Source organism: Astyanax mexicanus, chromosome 16, assembly GCF_023375975.1.
Source record: "Astyanax mexicanus isolate ESR-SI-001 chromosome 16, AstMex3_surface, whole genome shotgun sequence".
Classification (NCBI taxonomy): domain Eukaryota; kingdom Metazoa; phylum Chordata; class Actinopteri; order Characiformes; family Acestrorhamphidae; genus Astyanax; species Astyanax mexicanus.
This window is the reverse complement of record NC_064423.1, coordinates 3,021,781-3,044,823: the sequence shown is the minus strand read 5'-3', so window position 1 is coordinate 3,044,823 and position 23,043 is coordinate 3,021,781. Positions and strand designations below refer to the sequence as shown.

At 39.6% G+C, this 23,043-nt stretch overlaps 1 protein-coding gene across 1 annotated transcript in view; it reads left to right on the top strand.

Moving 5' to 3' along the window:
- Positions 1-23,043, top strand: part of LOC103021590 (inactive N-acetylated-alpha-linked acidic dipeptidase-like protein 2) — a 678,577-nt gene that overhangs the window by 611,434 nt on the left and 44,100 nt on the right. Inside the window, exon 12 of the mRNA XM_049465756.1 lies at positions 18,163-18,256. Within this exon, the coding sequence (XP_049321713.1) occupies positions 18,163-18,256 (94 nt within the window). The remainder of the gene's footprint in view (positions 1-18,162; positions 18,257-23,043) is intronic.

Below are 23,043 nucleotides of genomic sequence, written 5' to 3'. Positions count from 1 at the left end.
TCTGATACATGTGAAGTCAGACTCCGCCTCTTTTCCAACTGCTGCTGATGCTGTAGCATTGCCGAGCAGCATCACAGTGCTAACGCTTGGAGGAAAGCGCAGCGACTCGGTTCTGATACATCAGCTCACAGACGCCCTGTGCTGTGGACATCACCATAGGAGTTGTGTGGGGAGAGAGCGCCATCTACTGTACCCACCCGGAGGGAGCAGGGCCAATTTTGCTCCCTCTGAGCGCCGACAGCTTGATGGTAAAGCTGCATGAGCGAGGATTCGAACCGGCGACCTCATTTATTTTTTTTAACGGGCATACATTAAAGAGTTCCTCCAGCCTTAATCAGGACTCTGTCTGTTGGGAAACAGACAACTTTTTTGTGCTTTTTTTTTTTACCTTTAATTCAACATTCGCCTAAAACTTAGTGCACTTTTGCTTTGGCGGCCGTCTTACCTTGAGTTCACTGATTGGGGACACTTTGTGAAAGCCTAATTAATGTAATTTGTAGTCTTTCATCTTGGTGTGGCCATGCTGAATGGTACAGATCCATCAGGAGACTAAATAGGCCACTTGCAAAATCAGAAGCCACAAAGACAGCTTTGATGTGTCTGTGTGCGGAGGGGGTGCGGTTAAAACACAGCCCATGCATTTCAATCGGGAAAAAAAAAACAGCATAAAGAAAGGAAGGTTCTGGGTCTGCACAGTATTCTTTTAAGACAGATATATTCTCGGGAGCGCTCTTTTATTTGGGTCATAGATTTATATGTTTAACTGGTTTACTGTGTAATTTAGTAAAACTGTAAAACTTAGTGTGATCAGTAGGTAGCATCGTTTACTGTAAATGCAACAGTACTTTAAAAAGGTTAAATTTACGGCTTTCAAAGTCTTTATATAGGAACCACAACCAAAATGGTAATATAAAACAGTTTAACAAAGTGTTATCTGCATCATGACACTTAACTTGACCCTTTATACTCATATGGAGACACTGCATGTACCATCCAGTGGTCACATGACTACATTACTCTCAACTGATCAAAAACTAGATGGCGGGAATCCCAGTCAAAAGTTTCCACAGCCATTCCAGACAAAATCAGGGGCAAGGTACAAAAATTCTCATCCAATTTTATGTTTAAAACCAGTTTATTTACTTTCTGTAAAAAGCATTACTTTTTTTAGCAAATCAAATTTAGTTTTTAGACTAGTTGGATCCATCTGATCCCAAATGGCAAAGACTTATGCATTTAAATGTCAGTTTCCACTGTGAGGAACATAGTAAGGAAATGGAAGACCACAGGAACAGTTCTTGTTAAGCCCAGAAGTGGCAGAACAAGAAAAATATCAGAAAGGCAGAGAAGAAGAAGTTGAAGAAATGGCTTCTTTCGCATCACTCTCCCATACAGCTTCTCCTTGTGCAAAGTGCGCTGTATTGTTGCCCGATGCACAGTGACACCATCTGCAGCAAGATGATGCTGCAGCTCTTTGGAGGTGGTCTGTGGATTGTCCTTGACTGTTCTCACCATTCTTCTTCTCTGCCTTCTGATATTTTTCTTGGCCTGCCACTTCTGGGCTTAACAAGAACTGTCCCTGTGCTCTTCCATTTCCTTACTATGTTCCTCACAGTGGAAACTGACAGGTTAAATCTCTGAGACAACTTTTTGTATCCTTCCCCTGAACAACTATGTTGAACAATCTTTGTTTTTAGATCATTTGAGAGTTGTTTTGATGAGCTCATGATGCCACTCTTCAGAGGAGATTCAAATAGGAGAACAACTTGCAATTGGCCACCTTAAACACCTTTTCTCATGATTGGATACACCAGACTATGAAGTTCAAAGCTCAATGAAGTTACCAAACCAATTTTGTGCTTCAGTAAGTCAGTAAAAAGTAGTTAGGAGTATTCAAATCAATAAAATGATAAGGGTGCCCATACTTTTGCACCTGTCAAATTTTGGGTTTAAAGTCAAAGTCAAAGTCAAAGTGGTTTTTATTGTCATTTCAGCTATATACAGAGTACACAGTGAAACGAAACAACGTTCCTCCAAGGACCATGGTGCACATAAACACAGTGTAGACAGAACAATAGTGCAACAGTACAAAAGTGCAGACAGACAATACAACACCATACAGACAAAGAATAATAAATAACAAGACAGTGTGCAAATTTTGCAGTGTGCAAAAAAGACCAGGTGAGGTAGTAATTACTCTATTACACAGTGTGCAATAGAGTCCAGTGAGGTAGTAGGGTTTTTAGTGCTTTCCATTTTCTGGGAAAGAGTGTGTGTGCATGTACAGAAAAACCATCAGTTCAGTCTCTGCAGTTAAGGAGTCTGATGGCTTGGGGGTAGAAGCTGTTGCAGAATCTGGTCGTGCTGGACCGGATGCTGCAGTACCTTCTTCCCGAAGGCAGGAGGGAGAACAGTTTGTGTGAGGGATGGGTGGGGTCATTCACAATGCTGGTTGCTTTGCAGATGCTGTGGGTGGTGTAAATGTCCGTGATGGAGGGGAGAGAGACACTGATGATCCTCTCAGCTGTCCTCACAATACGCTGGAGGGTCTTGCGGTCAGAGATGGTGCAGGTCCCAAACCAGGCAGTGATGCAGCTGCTCAGGATGCTCTTAATGGTCCCTCTATAGAAGAGTGTGAGGATGGGTGGAGGGAGACGGGCCTTTCTCAGCTTCCGGAGGAAGTAGAGACGCTGCTGGGCTTTCTTGGCTGTAGAGCTGGTGTTCAGGGTCCAGGTGAGGTTATCTGCTAAGTGCACACCAAGGAACTTGGTGCTCTTAACAATCTCCACAGAGGACCCGTCGATGTTGAGTGGAGAGTGGGTGTGTTGTGCTCTCCTGAAGTCAACAACCATTTCCTTTGTCTTGTCCACATTCAGGTGAAGGTTGTTGACTGTACACCAGTCTGTCAGCCGCTGCACCTCCTCTCTGTATGCTGACTCGTCGCCTTTGGTGATGAGACCCAGCACGGTTGTATCATCGGCGAACTTGATAAAGCTGTTAGAACTGTGTTTTGCAGCACAGTCATGAGTCAGCAGGGTGAACAGCAGAGGACTCAGGACACTGCCCTGGGGGGCCCCAGTGTTCAGTGTGATGGTGCTGGAGGTGCTGCCCCCGAACCGGACTGACTGGGGTCTCCCCGTCAGAAAGTCCAGGATCCAGTTGCAGAGGGGGGTGTTGAGGCCGAGCGAGCTTAGCTTCCTGGTGAGGTTCTGTGGGATGATGGTGTTGAATGCTGAACTGAAGTCTATAAACAGCATTCTGACGTAAGTGTCCTTCTTCTCCAGGTGGGTGAGGGGGAGATGAAGGGTGGTGGTGATGGCATCGTCCGTGGAGCGATTGGGACGATACGCAAACTGCAGGGGGTCCAGTGAAGAGGGCAGTCGTGTCTTGATGTTCCTCATGACTAGCCTCTCGAAGCACTTCATGATGATGGGTGTAAGTGCAACGGGACGGTAGTCATTGAGGCAGGACACTGTGGACTTCTTCGGCACGGGGACGATGGTGGTGGACTTGAGGCACGTTGGGACAGTGGCGCTGCACAGGGAGATGTTGAAGATGTCCGTGAGAACATCTGTCAGCTGGTCTGCGCACTCCCTGAGCACTCTGCCGGGGATGTTGTCTGGTCCTGCAGCTTTTCGTGGGTTGACTCTGCGCAGAGTGTTCCTCACATCCACTGCAGTGTAGGCACAACACCTGCTCGTCCGGTTTAATGCATATTGCACATTTTCTGTTAGTACAATAAACCTCATTTCAATCCTGAAATATTACTGTGTCCATCAGTTATTAGATATATCAAACTGAAATGGCTGTTGCAAACACCCAAATATTTAGAACTAAAAATCATTAAGATTAATAGGGGTGCCCAAACTTTTTCATATGACTTTATATAGTGTGAGCGATATGGTTCTAAAAAATATCACAATATTTCAGGGTATTTTTACAATAAACTATATTTTTGATGAACCTTAACATAAATATAACAGTTTCAAACATTCAGTAGAAACAAAAGTATCTATAAATGTTTGTTCATTTCATAAAGAGTAATTTTGACTTTATTATGACTTTATTATTTTATACAAAATAAGTTCCACAGATTAGAAAATGTACAGTACAAATGTGACAAATGTAACAACTAAAATCTATAACAAAAATAAATAAACTGCAAATGCAAAAAAATAAAAGTAAATACAGTAGATACAAAAAAAAAAACAAATACAGAATAGACTGAACTGCTGTGAAGGATATTGCGATTTCACAATATGGATGAGTGCTCAAAAATGTTGTCGATTTTATTGCATATGCCCAAACAAATATAACCTCTAAACAACATAAATACGCTTAAAACCCAAACACAAGAGGCGGAGCCTCTGACAGAGAATACACTGTGAAGAGTTTAATTTTAACATCTATAGGCGAGACGTCAATTTTTTATTGAGCCGCTTGATTTTTGGGGCGTGTCAGTGTGTCTTTGGTTTCATAAGACACACTGACACTGTGTTTTGAGTGTAATGTGAAATAAACCAATCAGGATGCCGGGAGTCATTCCCTTTAAGAGTCAGGTGAGCTCTGACTTTGGCGTGGTTGTATCTTAACAGCGTGAAGCTTTTGTGTGTCTCAGCAGTGGATACTGACCTGAAGATACACCAGCAGCTCATTTAAGGGAACAGCAATGTTATTTTATTATTTATTCTGCTTTGTACATGTGTAGCTACATTAGGTATGGACAGGTGACGATTGACTGTTGCCAGGGTTTAAATCGGTCAGTGGGGCACATGTGTTTTTCGCTGCCAGGATATCAACATGCCCACGCCGATTCCGATGCATTTTTTTTTTTTTTAACAGCGTGGACGCAAGCAGTGAATATAGACTGTTGACGGGGTGTAAGATAGCAACGAGCATTGAAACGTGATCTTACCTTGTGCAGGGTGTACAATAGGTCCCTAACCTTGTGAATTATTCGATTTTAAAGGTTGTTAGAAATAAAACACCTAGAAAGCCAGTTTACGCTGTGTTTTCAACACTGTAGACTTTACTGTGTACTGAGTTAACTCTGTCACACAGCTGATCCCTATCCATTATGATATACCCTAAAAAACACAGGAAAAAGCATGAACACAGTGATCTAAAAGCAGCATTGTGCCGCGAAAAGTCTTATTCACTCTATTCAGGCTTAGGGTGCTTGAAATGCACTTGAAAGAGCAAATGTCCTTCAAATACATTAGGATGGGATTGAATTTGCTCTCTCCATGTCCATTAGAAGTGAAGAAGACAGCTCTCAAAAGAAGCATTCTCTGCAAATACTTTTGTACACAGTTTCCATTCACACTCTTCACACTCTTACATATATACACTCTGGACATATATACCACTCTGAGTCATAGAAGAAGATGAAATGTTTGTATCAAGCACACAGAACTGGAAATCACATTCAGTGACTCTCAGGACTGGGGTCTTCAGTTTAAGTCCCTACCTGGGTGGAGTTTCCACCTCTTCTTATATCCTCATTACTTTCCTCCTGGAAATGTGTTTTTCTCCTACTTAATTGGTTTAACCCTTGTGTGGTGTTCGGGTCTGTGGGACCCGTTTTCATTTTTCATCAAATGATACTAAAAAAAATATTTTTTCTAACTCAAACTCATTGGCATTGGCAATTTTTTTTGTGAAAAACATATATCAAAACACATTTTCGATAAACACACACTGTGCAGCCCCCCCCCACACACACATTTATATTACATACAGTATGTTTGGCCAAGGGCTAATAAACATTGCTTCATTTGTAAATTTGAAACTAAACAAATTTTCTACTCATATCTTGAGTTTAATTCATTTTCTTTTACATTTTATTAAAAAACTAATAAAAAAAGAGTAGCACTTTTTGAAAGAAATGTAACATAAGAAAGGTAAAGGGCAAATATTAACCATGTAAGCTGTTTATATTTCTTGCAATTTAGGTGAAGCGAGCATGTGTAAAGCATTTTAATGTAAAATTGCTTAATTTTGATGAATTAAATAGAAGTAACAAAGTAAACGAGTAACAAAAATATGAACACCACACAAGGGTTAAAGTCATAGTATGTTACAGCTTTTATGCCAACTGGTAATATAAATGCTCAATAGCGATAAATCTGGCAACAGGGCAGACCAAAGATTTTACAATCTGATTGAAACACAGTCAGTAATCTTTTGATTCTCATGAAAAATATCAATGTCCATATGTATTAATATGTTTCAATACATGTGTGAATGAGTGTACAGCACTGAAAAAAATAAGAGATCACTTCAGTTTCTGAATCAGTTTCTCTGATTTTGCTATTTATAGGTTTATGTTTGAGTAAAATGATCATTGTTGTTTTATTCTATAAACTACAGACAACATTTCTCCCAAATTCCAAATAAAAATATTGTAATTTAGAGCATGTATTTGCAGAAAATGAGAAATGGCTGAAATAACAAAACAAAAAAAAAGATGCAGAGCTTTCAGACCTCATAAAGTTTTAAGAGTTCGGAAATCAATATTTGGTGAAATAACCCTGGTTGGTTTTTAATCACAGTTTTCATGAATCTTGGCATCATGTTCTCCTCCACCAGTCTTACACACTGCTTTTGGATAACTTTATGCTGCTTTACTCCTGGTGCAAAAATTCAAGCAGTTCAGTTTGGTGGTTTGATGGTTTGTGATCATCCATCTTCCTCTTGATTATATTCCAGAGGTTTTCAATTGATTAAAATCAAAGAAACTCATCATTTTTAAGTGGGCTCTTATTTTTTTTCAAGAGCTGTATGTCAGTGTGTATACCCAGATATGCTGTAGATCATCACTGTGTCCTATGTCTCTGTGGTTGTTTGCTGTGGAGAGTATGCTGTACATGATTGGCTGCAGCATCTCACCATGGCTGCTGTGTGTGTTTGTATTGTAAGGATGGAGTATAGTTTTTGTGTGTATTGTACTCTGGTGATTGTTTAGCATCTTTCTAGCATCCTATTTTAGTGATCTAGTAAATGCAAGCCGTCAACCGTGCATCAAGCAGCTTGTTTTAGGGTTTGTCAGTGTGACTTTGCTATCGTAACCACAGGAAAAGTACATCTTACACGGCACACAAAAAGCATGTACTAATTATCTTAATTAATCATGGATGTGTTTTGGGCGTAATATATATATATATAAAAAAACAATAAGCATGTCAATTGTCATTCCCTTTAAGAGCCAGGTGCGCTCTGTCTTTGGCGAATTGCTATTTTGATGGCACAGTAACACTTTTCTGCAGGTGAAACTGACCTACTCGTTCACACTGTGAAAGAGCTCCAGCAGCTCATTTATCAGAACAGCTATGCTACTTTATTCTATATTCTATTTAATGATGATGCGTGGAGGTGTACACACCTGCATTGCCAAGATAGCAATGGGTGTCTGACTCTTGACTGTCAACGGGGTTCAAATCAGTCAGTAGAGCACCTGTGTTCTCCACTGCCAAGATAGCAACACACCAAAAAATTACCCAAACACACCTCACTTTCAGATCACCACGAATATTGCCCTAGATATGTTCGTAAGCATTGTTGCTATTGAAATGGTGCATTTGCAAGGTGTGAAAATATACCATTCACAGGGTGTAGGATAGCAATGAGCGTTGCAACATGCCTTGTGCAGGGTGTAAGGTTGGATCGCTTAGACATTAACATATCTGACATCTACATTTCCAAAACCCTATCAATATCATTTGCGATACATTATCGATAGGTGGCGACTCACACTGTAGTTTGGCTAAATAAAGTTACTGCTTCATTACTCCACATACTCAAAGAGTATGTCATACTACACAGATATGATTCAGGAACAGTTGTTTCCGGTTGAGAGTATGCTTTGTGTGATTGGCTTCTGCTTCTCAGCTTTATGAGTGTGTATACACTGGTGAAAAAAATGAATACTCAATTGTACATAAAACATATTGAGAAATGTTCAAGTATGCTGTAAATATACTTATAGCATTTATGTACTTACTTAAATATATTAAAAGTACATTAATATTATGCTTTTATCAGGGGTTTGAAAGGGATTTTAAACGTTGATCTTACTTATTTTTTAAAAGTACAATATAGTGTATTTAATTTTTTTTTACTTAGCATTAGCATTACTTTAATGTAATTCAATATACTTCTAAAATACACTGCTCTGAATGTCAGTTTTTTTTTTTAGTAATCTACATGTATCCTAGAGGTGTGATTATCAAGAAAAATAAGAAATAAATGCACCCTGATGTTTTTTTTATCAAAATAATAATGAATAATCCATGTAATGAACTTATAAACATTAGTATTCTTATGCTTTCAACTCATAAACCTTCTAGTCTAACCATTTTTAAAAATATATCTTAGGTGTGAATATATTTAAAGTGTATACATTCAAAAATAAGTAAAACAAAAAAAAAAAAAAACAGGCGCTTGGTAACATTTTAAGCAAAACATGATCAGTTCCAGGAAAATATAACTATAATTCTGCTTCCTTCTGCTATGATTATATTCATGAGCAGCCGTATGTCTTCTGGAGTAAAAGAGATCAGGGCATGTGTCTGTCTGATATAATTACTGTGTTATAAGACCTGAAAATAGGAACTGACAAAAATGAAGAAAAACACACCAAAACAGCCTAGAGTTCAAAGGGTTAAATGCTTCAACCCTCAATGTCCTTGAGTTCCTGGAAGGGTGCTGTATAAGGGTAACTTTCCTTCGAAGCCCTTCGAACAGTCCAGCTCTCCCAAAATCCAATACATAAAACATTCAGACATCAACACGTCCGACGTCTACATGTCCAGACCCCCGTCCAGCAGAGCATCCCACCATGCATGCATTCATTCAGCAGAGCCATTTTAAGCAGTGACCCCCGGAATAAGATAATGCAGCAGGAGACGCAAAACCCCCTCAGAATACTTGAGCCCGGGTCTGTCTGGTTCTGTACCCCCCCCCACCCCCCCCCCCCACCCCCACCCCACCCCCCCCCCCACCCCCCCCCACCCCGCTCTGCTTCTATCTGCTGCTGAGTTAGTATTCAGCATTCTGTCAGCAGCGCTAAGCTTCTCCAAGAGAGCCCTCTGCTGTCAATAAGCGCCAGATGCTTTAATGAATGTTGCTTCTTCTCCCTTAACTCCTCTAATATACTCAAATATATTCTCCTGCAAAGCCCTGCAGTGCTCCGCCACGGTCTGGAGAGCCAGAAGCACAAACACACACACACTACTCATACACACACACACACACACCACTCACAATAATGTGCAGCCAAGTCAGTTGGAACCAGCAGGCATGGAACCTTCAAGAAGATTTTTTTTTTTTTTTTTTTTTTTTGGTGGAAAAAGATTCATATTCATTATATTTAAACCTTAATAGACTGGAATTACCCAACAACCCATATCTTCCTGAGACCCAGAAAAAAAAAGAGATTCTAATATTTTTATATGTATATGTATATATATATATATTTTTTTTTTTTGATAATTTAAGTAAATATAGTACCATTCAAAAGTTTGGACACACTCTAAGAAATATAAGTACAGATTTGTACCTAAAAGGGTACAAAGCTTGTTGCTGGGGCTGTACCTTATATTGAGGTACAAAAAAGTACCTTTCAGTGAAAGTCCTTTTTTGTCCCCATGGTTTTTGTGCCAATAAAGATTACAAACATTATCATCAACTGAATATGTGTCAAGAACTTGATGATCCAAAATTGTCTGTTTTTTAAATAAAAAATGTATAATTAAAATATATATTGTTTATTAGTGCAGTGATACAGAATACTGAATGTACCTTTTGGCCGAATAAATGGTACTGGATTTTGTACTTATTGCTGTTAGAAATTACTTTGTACTTCAGAGGGAACAAATCTGACCCTGTAAAGACCAATATTGTACCTTTGAGGGTACAATAATGAAGAGTTTACCTTTGAGTACAAAAAAAGTACTTATATCGTACATCTGTTTTTTAGAGTGCACATATTATCTCATTCAATGTGTTTTCTTTCTTTTTATCATTTTTTTTACACTGTAAATTGTATATCGAAGACGTGTAATTATTTACTAAACATAGAGTCTTAAAAGTTTCCTTTCTATAAAATCCACTTTTTCTTGTTCTTTGTGAAATGCTATAGACCTCTCTAACTCTATAGAGTTGTATATGATGCTGCACATGAAACTCTTCCTCATCCTCCATGGTCTGCAGCAGCTAGTTAAAGAACATACTCAGAAAAACGAGTCGATCAGAAAAATCTCTGCATCTACGTCATCCGTTGAAAAAGTATTCATGGCCCCACCCACCTTGCCTCTGGACCGACCACAGACAGAGCTGAAGCCGGGCTGCAGCAGAGCAGACACTGCCTCATTAGCTAAAGAGCTTACAGCTCTGTTTATACTAGCTAGTTAGCGTTAGCTATCTTGTGTAAGTAACTACAGGTTTAAACTGGATCTCCGGTGGATTCTGCATTTTACAGAGACCTTAAATATACACTAGGGAAGCACGGTTTGACAAGGTAGCACAACTCGACAGAGCAACTCTGGGGCTTCGACGTGGTGAAACTGGCCAAGCACTGAATCACCAAGTCTAAAGTAAGAGTTTATTAGTGTTAGTTAAGCTGATAGAAACGTTATCAATGCCAATCTGACGTCTGACGTTAAGCGAAGTTTAAGGCTGAACTTTGTCTAGCACTCAGTGCTGTATCTTTAGAAGAGTTTTAGAGCTGTAAAATTGACTGTGGGGGGGGAATGCAGGTAGACTGCAGTGCTGTTAGCCAATCAGAGGCGATATGTTTGCATGTATAAATATTCATGAACAAGAGCCAAATCCTGTCTTTCTTCAGAGACCAGTAATTTAGTGAAATAAAGTAGGCTTATACATAAACACCAGAGCTTTTTTTTTGTCTCAAAAACAGCTCACATGGCATTTATTCATATTAGAGACCACAACCAAACCAGACATTTAAAATGAATAAAAAACAATGGAATAAGATCTTTAAAGAAACCAAAATATACTTTATACTTTAGATTCTTCTAAGTAGCACATTTCGCTTTGAGGAGGGATCTGCACACATCTGTAATCCCACAGAGCCTTATTCCAAAATGAAGCTGGCTTGTTCAAATGTGCTTTAGCTTTAGCATACCTCAAGCGACTCTGTTTGTGGCGTGTGCTCAGAAAAGTCTTCTTCTCCATTTCTCTCCCATACAGCCTCTCCTTGTGTAAAGTGAGCTGAATAGTGAATAGTGAACGATGCACAGTGACTCCATCTGCAGCAGGATGATGTTGTAGATGATGTCTTTGGAGCTCTGGAGGTCTGTGATTATGTTGACTGTTCTCACTGTTCTCACCATCCTTCTCCTCTGATTATCTGAGATTTTTCTTGTTTTGTCACTTCAGGTCTTAACTAGAACTGTGTCTGTGGTTCTTCCATTTCCTCACTCTGTTCCTCACAGTGGAAACTGCAGCTGAAATCTCTGAGATTATTGAGCTTTTTATATCCTTCCTCTAAACCATGATGTTGAACATATTTTGTTTTCAGGTCATTTGAGAGTTTGAGTGTAGAGTTTGAGTGTTTTGAGGCTCTCATGTTGCCACCTTAGCCCTTTCTCATAATTAGATTCACCTAAATGTAAATGTAGGTCAAGCGTCACTAAGATTTCCAAACAAATTTTGCTGTTCGAATCAATAAAATCAATAAAAATGGTGCTAAAATGTATGCACCTGCCTGATTTAGTTTAAATAATTATTGCACACTTTCAATAAATCCTACAAACTATATTTCACTTTTCAAATATCACTGTGTTCATCTGCTGTATGATATATTTAACTAAAATTGCTGATCCCAACAACCACTGAACCAAGGAAAATCATGATAATTATCATGCTACTTTTTATACTTTTTATATTGCCTAGAATCACAAAAATACCTTGAAATATTGTGATATATTCTTATAGGACCATATCACCCACCCCTACTGGAAGATATGAGAAAGCTCCTGTAAGCATGTGACAGTGCAGAAATGATGCAGACAGAACCATTTGTGCTCTGTTCTGTAATGAAGTTTGCAAACGTGAAGCTGTTTTCATTTTTCTCGTAGATTTTATGTTGATTTTTATGTCAGGCAGAAATATGAAACCTCCCCTCACGCTGATACAGCAGCGGCAACGCACAACAAATGCTTCCCCGACATTGTTTGCCTCAGCCACAGCTGTAGACATGACAACAGACATGTGGAGATGAAGGCACGTTTAGTAACACATTTCAGTTCTGCAATTTCCTGCATTTCCATTCCAGTCAAGAAATCATTGTGCCTCTTTGTTCGTTCTGTCACTCGGCATAGTTACGATCTGCTCCTTCCTACTGCCTGCTCCAGCTCACGTGACTCCTGCCACTTTCTCAAGAGAAAGAGCCTGAGAGCAGTTCCAAAAATAAGGCCATAAATAAGAAATTACAGCCTTTTTCTGTCCTTGTGCTCTACGTAGCTGTGATGAATACGTTGGGTGATATTATTACTCACCCTGCTCAAATCAACGCTCAGATCTTTTCTTCTTACTGGTTACCACAGCAGTCCTACTTTCACTCTGCATGGAATAAGAAGTCGCATAAAAATTAAAAATTGCACTTAACAAAGAAATTACACATTTTTTTGTAAGCTGCAGTGATCGCAAGTTTAAAGAAAGAGAAGGATGGGATTTCTTGTGTTTTAGGATGTTGTTTAAGACTGTGGTTCTCAACGTTGTGCCTCTCCCACTCCAACTGTAGGCTGGGGTTTATGATCCTTTTTCTTTATATTCACTCTGAAACACACAGCAGTAGCTTTCTTCACATTTCTCTAGTGAAAACCATTACAATGACGTTCAACACATGTTGACACTCTACAGATGTCTGCTGCTAACCATTACACAAACTGTCTGCACATGTCTCCTGAAACCCACTACACCAACCTTCTATACATCTTCAGAAACCCACTACACCAACCTTCTATACATCTTCAGAAACCCACTACACCAACCTTCTATACATCTCCTAAAACCCACTACACCAACCAGAAACCCACTACACCAACCTTCTATACATCTCCAGAACGCCAATACACCAACCTTCTATACATCTCCAGAACGCCAATACACCAACCTTCTATACATCTCCAGAACGCCAATACACCAACCTTCTATACATCTCCTAAAACCTACTACACCAACCAGAAACCCACTACACCAACCTTCTATACATCTCCAGAACGCCACTACACCAACCTTCTATACATCTCCAGAACGCCAATACACCAACCTTCTATACATCTCCAGAACGCCAATACACCAACCTTCTATACATCTCCAGAACGCCAATACACCAACCTTCTATACATCTCCTAAAACCTACTACACCAACCAGAAACCCACTACACCAACCTTCTATACATCTCCAGAACGCCACTACACCAACCTTCTATACATCTCCAGAACGCCAATACACCAACCTTCTATACATCTCCAGAACGCCAATACACCAACCTTCTATACATCTCCTAAAACCCACTACACCAACCAGAAACCTACTACACCAACCTTCTATACATCTCCAGAACGCCAATACACCAACCTTCTATACATCTCCAGAACGCCACTACACCAACCTTCTATACATCTCCTGAAACCCACTACACCAACCAGAAACCCACTACACCAACCTTCTATACATCTCCTAAATCCCACTACACCAACCTTCACACATCTTCTGCGTCCTACTACACCAACCTTATTCAAGTCTTCTGAAACCCACTATTCCAACCTTCTACATGTCTACCAAAAACAAATAGACCAACCATCTACATATCTAAAACCCACTACACCAACCTTCTACATATCTGAAACCCACTACATCACCCTTCTACATATCTAAAACCCACTACATCACCCTTCTACATATCTGAAACCCACTACACCAACCTTCTACATATCTGAAACCCACTACACCAACCTTCTACATATCTGAAACCCACTACACCAATCTTTTACATATCTGAAACCCACTACACCAACCTTCTACATATCTGAAACCCACTACACCAATCTTTTACATATCTGAAACCCACTACACCAACCTTCTACATATCTGAAACCCACTACACCAACCTTCTACATATCTAAAACCCACTACACCAACCTTCTACATATCTGAAACCCACTACACCAACCTTCTACATATCTGAAACCCACTACACCAATCTTTTACATATCTGAAACCCACTACACCAACCTTCTACATATCTGAAACCCACTATACCAACCTTCTACATATCTGAAACCCACTACACCAACCTTCTACATATCTGAAACCCACTACACCAATCTTTTACATATCTGAAACCCACTACACCAACCTTCTACATATCTGAAACCCACTACACCAACCTTCTACATATCTGAAACCCACTACACCAACCTTCTACATATCTGAAACCCACTACACCAACCTTCTACATTTCTGAAACCCACTACACCAACCTTCTACATATCTAAAACCCACTACACCAACCTTCTACATTTCTGAAACCCACTACACCAACCTTCTACATATCTGAAACCCACTACACCAACCTTCTACATATCTAAAACCCACTACACCAACCTTCTACATATCTGAAACCCACTACACCAACCTTCTACATATCTGAAACCCACTACACCAACCTTCTACATTTCTGAAACCCACTACACCAACCTTCTACATATCTGAAACCCACTACACCAACCTTCTACATATCTGAAACCCACTACACCAACCTTCTACATATCTAAAACCCACTACACCAACCTTCTACCTAATGAGGTAGTTTGTCTTCTTTGTAAGCTTTGTAAAGACAGGCATTAGCTGCTAGGGTAACTTGGCTATCTTGATTAAGTGCTGCTACACACTGCCCCCAGATGTACCAGCCCTGTCTTGTTCTTTTTCATCTTTTTTTTATTTCACTCCTCCTTTAGCTCCTTTTCTGGAGTTATTACTATTAAACTTCTTCTGATTGAGGGCATCTTCTGGGGTGACACCTGCAAACTGCATTTCTACTGCGCTCTGTGATTCAATTTAGCCACCATTTCTTAGGTAGTCTCATTAGATTGCTTCATGCCTTGGTTGAACTGAAGGGCTTGGATATCAAGTTTTCATCGCTTTGCATGGTGGAACCCTATCACTGAAGATGTGCCCCCCATATGTTTGTAGTATTTGACATGTACCCTGTTCACTTTTTGGCTTATACCTATGATGAAGTCAAGCATATTAATTCCCAATGCATCATCTTTATCTCCATCCCATCCAGGGTTTTTTTTTATGCCTGGTGGGGGAGCTACCATCATTCCGATCCACAGGTCAAACCATGGTAATGCAGATCTTTGCCTTGAGATGGATTAACCTTTGAGATACAATATTGACACAGGCCTGAATCTCTGCGTAGGCGTCAGGTTCAGAGGTCATAATGGAACCAAGGTACTTGAACTGGATTATTTTGATGAGGTCTTGGCCATCAATCTAAATGGTGCCATTGGCTTGTGGCCCATCTTATTGATGTTGAGCCACATGGTGTTTTTTCGTTCGACTATATTTCCATTTTAACACTTTGCTCTGCAAGGTATTGGTGGGATTTATTGATGGACATTGAGGAGAGAAGGTGGCTAGATGTATTCTTGGCATCGTACAGTCCATGAGACATAGACCCATAAAAAATCATGGGTCCTGAGGACACTCCAGATGAGTTCCTAGGGAACTCAATTCTATGCCTTTACCATATTTAAGAATGCCATGTGGTTGGTTGTATTTTTTCTACAATGCTCCTCCATGTGAGTGATGGCTGTCGAGTGGCATATCAGGCACGTAGGGCATTATTAATGCTGCAACTAATCATTTTTGATTAGTCAATGATTAGTCATTGGTTATTTCTGCTAACTCTGCTTCCTGTAGGTACAGCTTCCGTTCCTAGTTTTCTCTAGTACTTCAAAAATATAGAAATGCAAAATGTGGGATTTAAATGCACAGAACACTTTTAAATGCAGAATTTGCTACTATTCATCATGTAAATATGTGCACTATCAGTAAAAAGTTTGGACATATCTTAAGTGTTTTTTTCATTGGTTCTTTTAATGGTTTTACATTTTAAACATTTTAAAATGTTCAACATTGTACATAAATTCAAGTAATTCAGACTATGAAAAAAAACATGGAATTATTTAGCAAACAATAAAAAAAAAAAAAAAAAAAAAACAGAATATGTTTATTTGTATAGTTGGTTGGTGGTTGGTGGGGTGCAGTGGATAACACCACCGCCTGCCAGTGAGCTACCATGTGGGAGACTGGGCTTCAATTTCATGTCAGGAGGTCGCAGGTTCGAACCCCCACTTATGCTGCTTTGCCATCAAGCTGCCGGCGCTCAGAGGGAGCAAAATTGGCCCTGCTCCCTCCGGGTGGGTAGATGGCGCTCTCTCCCCACATCAGTCCTACAGTGATGTCTGCAGCACAGGGCATCTGTGAGCTGATGTATCAGAACCGAGTCACTGCGCTTTCCTCCAAACTTGCTGACTGCTCGGTAATGCTACAGCATCAGCAGCAGCTCGAAAAGAAGTGGTGGCTGACTTCACATGTATCGGAGGAAGCATGTGCTAGTCTTCACCCTCCTGGTGTGTTGGGGCATTACTAGTGATAGGGGGAGTCCTAATGAGTGGGTAATTGGCCGTGTAAATTGGGAAGAAAATGGAAAAATGGTGTAGTCTGATCCGGGCATAAGGCAATCTCTTGAGACGACAGCAGTATGTGAACGAGCATTGTCCTGTTTGAACACCACATTCAGAAAAAGAAGAGCCACTGGATGCAGGAGCTTATTATCGTAATGTTGAGCTGTTAAAGACTTTCTGGACGTGTGAAGCATGACAACAAACTGTAGATCTTGGAACTGAACATGAAAGCTTTGACTTTTAAGGCTATAGACTCTCCCATTCCACTGCCTGAGACAGGCTGGGTTTTGTCAGGGGAGGTCAGAGTAGTCCCGCCTCAGGGCTGACAGGGTTGGCTAGGTTCAGCTCTCTGAGCCATGAGCCTTAACCACACACACACACAAACACAAACACACACACACACACATATATTCATATTACACCGCCTCCCCGCCACATCTCTATCTGACCCAGGTGCAGAAAAGGGTCAGAAGTTCCACAGAAGTCTGGGGAGATCAAACAGTCAAATAAATTGGACTTCCTATCCTCATACACACACACACACACACACACATTCATAAACACACACAGTCGAAATCCTATGAATAGCATACGTATGTGTGTGTGTGTGTGTGGGCTGCATATGTGCTTATGTGCATGAATGAATTAAACATCTTCAGTGGATCAGGGTCCAGGAATAGCCTGGAACAGATGTTTCTGAGCTGCAGTCAAATGAATGTGACCAGCAGGTGCTGGACCAGAGTCTCAGAACTGACCAACAGCAGGGGCCGGGACCCGGGGGACAGAGGGGGGATCGATAAAGGGGCACGGCAAGGACAACAGGGCCAAACCCACCAAAACACCAAGAGTGTAGTGTCTGGCTTATGGGAGGAAAATGCTAAACGGTAGCCATACAAAAATAACACAAACCACATTTTTCGCACTATAAGGCAAACTAAAAATTTAAACTTTAATTTTCCCAAAAATCGTCAGTGCTCCTTATAATCCTGTACTACTTATGTTTCAATTCTACCAGTCAGGTTGTAAGGAGCATTAAAGCCTTTTTAAAGGAGTTTTAGTTTCGTTTTCCAGAACAGAAGTTCACTGTGAATTTACTGTGATTTGTTAGCACTGAAAGAAAGCAGAAAAAAAACAGGAAATGTTGAGAACTGCATTAAATGTGTAACTGCAGACTGTTAATCAGAGTTAAACTACTGAAGTCACAACACAATTAGTCAGGTAATTATATACATTAATACTTTCATTTACGTAGAACAGCAGAGCCACAATAATAACTCCAGCACTCGGAGACTTTAGTCACAGTGCTGAGAAATTTCCTGTTAAAGATTTATTTTTACTCAATAATGTGCTTTTATCTTTTTAAAGGTCATAGAACTTAAACAGCCTCACACAGCCATTATTATATTCTCTTTTTTCCTTTTCCTTTTATTGATTTAGATGACAGCAGAGGCCATCCTGCGTCTAAGCACTGATCCTGTCCTTCCCTTTTACCCCTTGGACATAGCGCTGGACATCCAGAATAAACTCAAAGGTAAAGTGGATGCTTTGTTCTGCTTTGTTCTGCAAGTACTGTACCTCCCATTTTATTCTAGAATTCATATTTTTTTGCATTTTTATAAATACTAACGCTTACAGCATGTGACCACAGGCTTTAGGGCTGTCACTATTTCTATTACATGATATAAGAAATTGGTAAAAACGTATGTCAAATATGTCAGATTCTCTGATTTTGCTATTTATAGGTTTATGTTTGAGTAAAATGAACATTGTCGTTTTATTTTATAAACTACAGACAACATTTCTCCCAAATTATAAATAAAAATATCGTCATTTAGAGCATTTATTTGCAGAAAATGAAATGAAATGTCAGAAATAACCACAACAACAAAAAAAAGATGCAGAGCTTTCAGACCTTAAATAATGCAAAGAAAACATGAGTGCAGAAATCAATGTATTCACAGTTTTCATGCATCTTGGCATCATGATCTCTTTCTCCACCAGTCTTACACACTGCTTTTGGATAACGTTATGCTGCTTTACTCCTGGTGCCAAAAAGAAAAAAAAAACAAGCAGTTCAGCTCGGTTTGATGGCTTGTGATCATCCATCTTCTTCCTCCACTAATCACAGCTTATAAAATTCAGAGTCATTCTTCATCGCTCTTTGTCCTTTTATCGTCTGTACTCTTGGATACGGCCCAGTTGCCATAGGGACTGGCTGGAGCCCATAGTCCAGCGTTAGTTGGGTGTCTTTGATGGTGTGTAAGGTTATAGCTCACAGCTGCAGTGTGTGTAAGTGGCAGTAGTCTCTCTTGTTTCCTCAGGGAGATAAAATAGCTGGTGAGTATGGATTGCTTCTTCATGAATCCTTATGAAGCAGCAGCAGAAAAGTCTTGTTTTCTGCATTTGTGAGATTTAAATGAGGGTGAAGTAAGATGACTTTAGTTTCCATCGATCTTGTTTTTCCACCTGTTCTTGGGCTCCCTATCTCCTTAAAAGGGCGTATGTTTTTTTTTTTTTTTTTTCTCCGCTGTGTCCCAATTCACTAGCCGGTGTGTTTCTTTATTTTATTTATTTTTTCTTCTTCTTGAGCTTACCTGTTCTGTAATTAGGTTCAACAACCCTCTGGGCTGGAGAGCAGCTACTAGTCTGTAGTAGCACAGAATTTTTATTTTTATTTTATGGCCACGTAATGCCTTAAAAAAAATATCTGGCCCGCGGCCTAACTTAATTGCAGACCCCTGCAGTATATACAGGGGTTGAACAATGAAACTGAAACACCTGGCTTTAGACCACAATAATTGATTGTGGTGACGGACAGTTCTGGTGGAAACAGGAGAGTTGAGGTGCACATTGAATTCTGCCGTGATTTGATCAGCCGTGGTTTTATGTTTTTTGGATACAATCCGGGTTAGCACCCGAACATCCCTTTCAGACAGCTTCCTCTTACAGCGTCCACAGTTAATCCTGTTGGATGTGGTTGGTCCTTCTTGGTGGTATGCTGACATTACCCTGGATACCGTGGCTCTTAATACATCACAAAGACTTGCTGTCTTGGTCACAGATGCTCCAGCAAGACGTGCACCAACAATTTGTCCTCTTTTGAACTCTGGTATGTCACATAATGCCATAATGTTGTGTGCATTGCAGTATTTAGAGCACAACTGTGCTCTTACCCTGCTAATTGAACCATCACACTCTTACTGCTCTTACTGGTGCAATGTGCGTTTAATGAAGATTGGCCACCAGGCTGCTTCAATCTAGTAGACATGAATGAATCTTGGTGCGTAAACTCTAGTCTGGAGTTTTAGGTATAAAAATGCCTTTAGATTAGCTTAAGCTAAAAAAAAGGCACACAATAAGAGTGATGTGTATGTTTAATGGTAAGACAACTTCATCTAGAGAAACCCAAGGACTCTAATGAGCTCCGTCCTGCTTCTATTCTATTTCATTCGCCGGCGCTCCTCTGCTTTTTTAGAGACTCAACCGCTGGGGCTGAATTTCTGCAGCTTTCCAATAACATTAAATTATGATGTGAAGGCCCTCAGGTATCCGTTACTGTCACCTCTCATTCTGCGGAGAGAGTAACGGAGAGCGATTCTGCCTTCTCCCGCGCAGACCGCCGCCATGTGTGCTGTGGCGTTAAATATTCATGCAGACATGCAGCAGGACAGGTGAGCTGCATAATTGCCACATAATCCTGTCTCATGAAGACTGCCTGCACAGCCATAAACCTGTACCATATTAATATATCATCACCTCCTCTACACACACACACTCACACAAACATGCTGCTGCTCTCAGATACATGAGGAAGGTATTATGTAGTCATGTAATGCATAAGAAAATGCAATATGAACGTCTAGGAGCATTTGTTCTGTTGTACAGAAATGCTGTTATACATTGTCTTTGTCTGTTTTCAGCTTGGATCTGTTATATAAACTAGACAAAATATGTAAATAATAATATGTATATGCCTATATTTAGCCATTGGATAAGCAAATTTTACGTAGTAAAAGATTAAAGTTAAAGATTAAAATCTTAAAATCCTTGAAGTACGATTTAATTCAAGTAAAAATCACTGATTTTAAATCTTAAATTTTACCTGTAAATAATTTGACTGGTGACTTTTTTGGTGCTTATTTCGAACTGAATTTATTTCAAATGATAAGCATAACATAAAAGTGAGACTGATTAAGGGTGTAGTCTTACACTCCCAATGCCTGATAGGACTAACATTCTTATCAGAGAAAAAATACATAACACAACATGACATGACATACATAACATGTTTGGATGGATGGATGGTTTAAAGATATATGGATGGATGGTTTGTTTGTTGATTGGGTGGTTAGATGGATGAATGGCTGGATGTATAGGTGGATGGATTGATGGGTGGATGGATGAATGATTAGTTGGTTGGTTAAATGGATGGATGGATGAATGGTGGTTGCTTGGTTGGTTAAAGGATGGATGAATGTCAGTTGTGTTTTTTCTCTTGGTTTGTTGCTTGGAAGGATGGATGAATACATGGATGGATGGATGGATGGATGGTTGGTTGGATGGATAGGTGGATGGATTAATGGATGGATGGACGAATGGTTGGTTGGATAGATAGGTGGATGGATGGATTGATGGATGGATGAATGGTAGATTGGTTGGTTAGTTGGTTAGATGGATGGTTGGATAGATGGTTTGAGGATCAATGGATGGATGGATGGATAGATGTTTGGTTGGTTAGATGGATTAATGGATGGTTGGTTGGTTAGTTGAAAGGATGGGTAGATGGATGAATGGTAGGTTTGTTGGTTGCTTGGTGAATCAGTTTTCTGAACTGATATTATAAGGCCATATGAAACCTTTCCTTATAAAGAAACATGTTGTGCTATGTATGACACAATAAACAAACTTTTAATTGTCATTTTAAGGTATTGTGTTTGCTGTATAATCCATTATAAATGCATTTATAATACATTAATATTAAGTTATTAAGTTTCATAGGTTAAGCTAACGTATCAATCTTACACCTTTTTTAGTTACGGTTCTGTTACAGTTCACTTGTTGTGGAACTACTTTTTGGCGGAAGGCACAATCTGTATTAAAGCATATTCATTATCAAATTTATTAAGGGTCTTTTATTTTCTTTATTAATTTTGTTAAAATTAAAAATGTTGTATAAAAGCAATAGAACACTCAAGGTTGTGTGGTAAGATCTACTCAACTAAATAAAGAAAAAAACTACTTTAAGATATGAAGGTCAGTCAATACGAAAAAAATAAAAAAAAACTTTAAAAGCATCCTCAAGTGCAGTTGCAAAGACCATCAGATACATTAAGATGAAACTGGCACTCATCAGGGCGGTTCTAGAGAAGAGAGAGAAGGAGTTTTTTTTTTTACCTTTTTACCAGCCACCGCAATTTAACTCTAGATAGGAGCACTCTAGATAGGAGCACCTAATGCTTCACCCTTTTTATGTTACAACATTATACCTTCATGCTCCTTCATAGCCTGGATGACTTTATATACATACAGTCATATGAAAAAGTTTGGGCACCCCTATTATTATCTTAATCATTTTTAGTTCTAAATATTTGGGTGTTTGCAACAGCCATTTCAGTTTGATATATCTAATAACTGATGGACACAGTAATATTTCAGGATTGAAATGAGGTTCATTGTACTAACAGAAAATGTGCAATATGCATTAAACCAAAATTTGACCGGTGCCACACCTCAAAAGCATACCTCAGTGTGCTGTATTGTTGACCGATGCACAGTAACACCATCTGCAGCAAGATGATGCTGCAGCTCTTTGGAGGTGGTCTGTGGATTGTCCTTGACTGTTCTCACCATTCTTCTTCTCTGCCTTCTGATATTTTTCTTGGCCTGCCACTTCTGGGCTTAACAAGAACTGTCCCTGTGCTCTTCCATTTCCTTACTATGTTCCTCACAGTGGAAACTGACAGGTTAAATCTCTGAGACAACTTTTTGTATCCTTCCCCTGAACAACTATGTTGAACAATCTTTGTTTTTAGATCATTTGAGAGTTGTTTTGATGAGCCCATGATGCCACTCTTCAGAGGCGATTCAAATAGGAGAACAACTTGCAATCGGCCACCTTAAAAACCTTTTCTCATGATTGGATACACCTGGCTATGAAGTTCAAAGCTCAATGAGGTTACCAAACCAATTTTGTGCTTCAGTAAGTCAGTAAAAAGTAGTTAGGAGTATTCAAATCAATAAAATGATAAGGGTGCCCATACTTTTGCACCGGTCAAATTTTGGTTTAATGCATATTGCACATTTTCTGTTAGTACAATA